Here is a 2,083-nt window from a genome sequence, read left to right as displayed (position 1 = left end):
GAAAAGCTCCCAGTCCCCCCGGCAGCCGAAGTCTTTCCCGAGAAGCAGTGCAGGTCGCAGGCACGTGTGTAATAGAAACATGTCTCAAGCGTCGGCAGTTTGGAAAGAAAACAAAAGGGAAAGGCTGGTCCCCCTGCCCACCCTCCCCGCGGCTGGGCGAGCCAGGGCTCCGCTGCTTCATGCCTTTGGTGGTGCTTTTTGTTCTGCCTTGGAGCCGGCCAAGCCGTTCTCGGTGTTGTCGTTCCCTGACGAGCTCACGAGACACTCCTTCCTGGGGGAGAGCAGACGGCCAGCTGACAGCCCCCGGCTACCCCCAGCCCCTCTCGCCGCGACCCCGGCCCCGAGCAGCCCTGCCCCACGGCAGCACCCGCCGAAGCGTGCCGGCACCGGCGCCCGCACTCACTTCCCATCCTGGGTCTTCTTGATGATGAACAGGACAACCCTCTTGATGAGCATGAAGAGGATGAGGAGGCCGATGAGCCCCCCCACAACGCTCACGATGATGAGCGTCAGAGTGTTGTCTGTCTCCACCACTGCAGGAGAGAAGGTGCTGAGGGGCCTCAGGAGGGGAGCAGGGAGCTCCCAGATGCATGGGCCCCCCAAAAAAGCAGCGACCCCCTCCGCCAGCCGCTGGCCAGCAGCGCAGAGGGGCACCAGGCCAAGCCTTGCCCTTCGGGGGCGCCAACGACCTCCAAGAAGCCAGGACGCCCCGTGCACCGCCACAGCCACGAGCCAAGGTGGGGTGAGCACAGGTTTGCACCCCCACTGCCCCAGTGCCACGCACGGGGCACGGCAGCCCTGACCGGCACTTACTCTTCTGGACCACCGTGAGGATGATGGTGGCGTTGTGCTGCGCGTTCTTCTCCTTGGGGTTCTTGACGTGGCAGGTGTATTTCCCAGCATCGCTGAAGTCCACATTCTTCAGGACGATGGAGATGTTGTTGTCCTTCCCGGTCGTTGAGCCGACAAACTCGACCCGTGGGTTGCGTCCCACGAGGAAGGGCTCCGAGGCTTTGCTCTTTATCTTGCCGTGGTAAATCTGCAGAGGCAGGGATGCGGGACGTGGGGTCAGCCTGACAACGGCAGGCGAGGGAAAGGCTCGAGTTCCCCTGCTGGTGCCCTGCCCCACTTCTGCAGGCACAGACACGCACGGCCAAGTGTCCCGGCACACCCCATCAACGCGGGAATGGCCGCGGAGGGGGATCTGACTCACAGCCCGCCGGGAAAGCAACAGATCAATGTGACTTGCCTGGCAGCAACGTTCCAGACCACACAAAAGATGGGAGAACCCATGAGAGAGTCCCTTTGGGAAGACAGACCTGCTCTAAATCAGCCCCCCTGCTAAGGAGCTGAAGAGCAGAATATTCCCAGAAGGAAGCTAATCTATACAGAACCTTTGGTATTTCAGAGCAAGCGCAGGAGGAGAAAATTAACCATATTCTGCCCAGAGTGCAGACTTGCACCTGAACAGCCAAGGTATGAAAAGAAACGAGGCCACAGGCAGCAGATAATCCAGAACAGCTTCGTGCCCAAAGCACAGATGTGCCCGGGTGTTTCAGTCCCTGCTTGCACGGCCCCGTCCCCCCAGAGCTGGAGGCACTCGGAGGGACGGGCATCTGGCAAGAGGCGAAAGGGAACTCTGCGAGAACTGCAGTGCTGCTCTGCACTGGGGAAGTACAAAAGGAACTGCCGAGAAAACAGAGGCAAAGCCCTGAGAGCCACCCACCATCTCCGTCGAGTTGAAATACCACGTGAAGACCAGGTCCTGAAAGCCTATGCAGGTGGTGAAGGTGCAGGGCAGCAGGACGTCGGAGTTATTCAGAGCCATCACAGTGTTGGTCTTCCCCACTGACACCTCCAAGGCGAAGGCGATGGCGAGGACATGCAAACCTGGCGAGGAGAGGGGAAGAGAGAGTGAGGACACGGCGCCCAGCCCGCTGCAGCCCCTGGTCCTTCCCGGGCCGGGATGCCGCCCAGCCTGCCGCCGGGCTCTGCTGCGGCCGTGCACCCTCGGGGCAGACGGGGCAGGGAGGAGAAAGGCGCATGGCAGGGACCGCTGCTGCCCCCCTGCGGCCCGGCCTCC

The 2,083-nt window shown here is 61.8% G+C and overlaps 1 protein-coding gene across 1 annotated transcript in view; it reads right to left on the bottom strand.

Annotated features, from left to right (window-relative positions):
- Nucleotides 1-50: 50 nt before the first annotated feature.
- Nucleotides 51-2,083, bottom strand: part of SCN4B (sodium channel, voltage-gated, type IV, beta subunit) — a 10,080-nt gene continuing 8,047 nt past the window's right edge. Inside the window, exons 5-8 of the mRNA XM_009894736.1 lie at nucleotides 1,727-1,890; nucleotides 814-1,039; nucleotides 404-533; nucleotides 51-271 (exon numbers count right to left, since the gene is read on the bottom strand). Coding sequence (XP_009893038.1) covers nucleotides 178-271; nucleotides 404-533; nucleotides 814-1,039; nucleotides 1,727-1,890 — 614 coding nt within the window. The 3' untranslated portion in view covers nucleotides 51-177. The remainder of the gene's footprint in view (nucleotides 272-403; nucleotides 534-813; nucleotides 1,040-1,726; nucleotides 1,891-2,083) is intronic.

This window comes from Charadrius vociferus, unplaced genomic scaffold (assembly GCF_000708025.1).
Source record: "Charadrius vociferus isolate BGI_N301 unplaced genomic scaffold, ASM70802v2 scaffold241, whole genome shotgun sequence".
Classification (NCBI taxonomy): domain Eukaryota; kingdom Metazoa; phylum Chordata; class Aves; order Charadriiformes; family Charadriidae; genus Charadrius; species Charadrius vociferus.
This window is presented reverse-complemented; position numbering and strand designations above follow the sequence as displayed.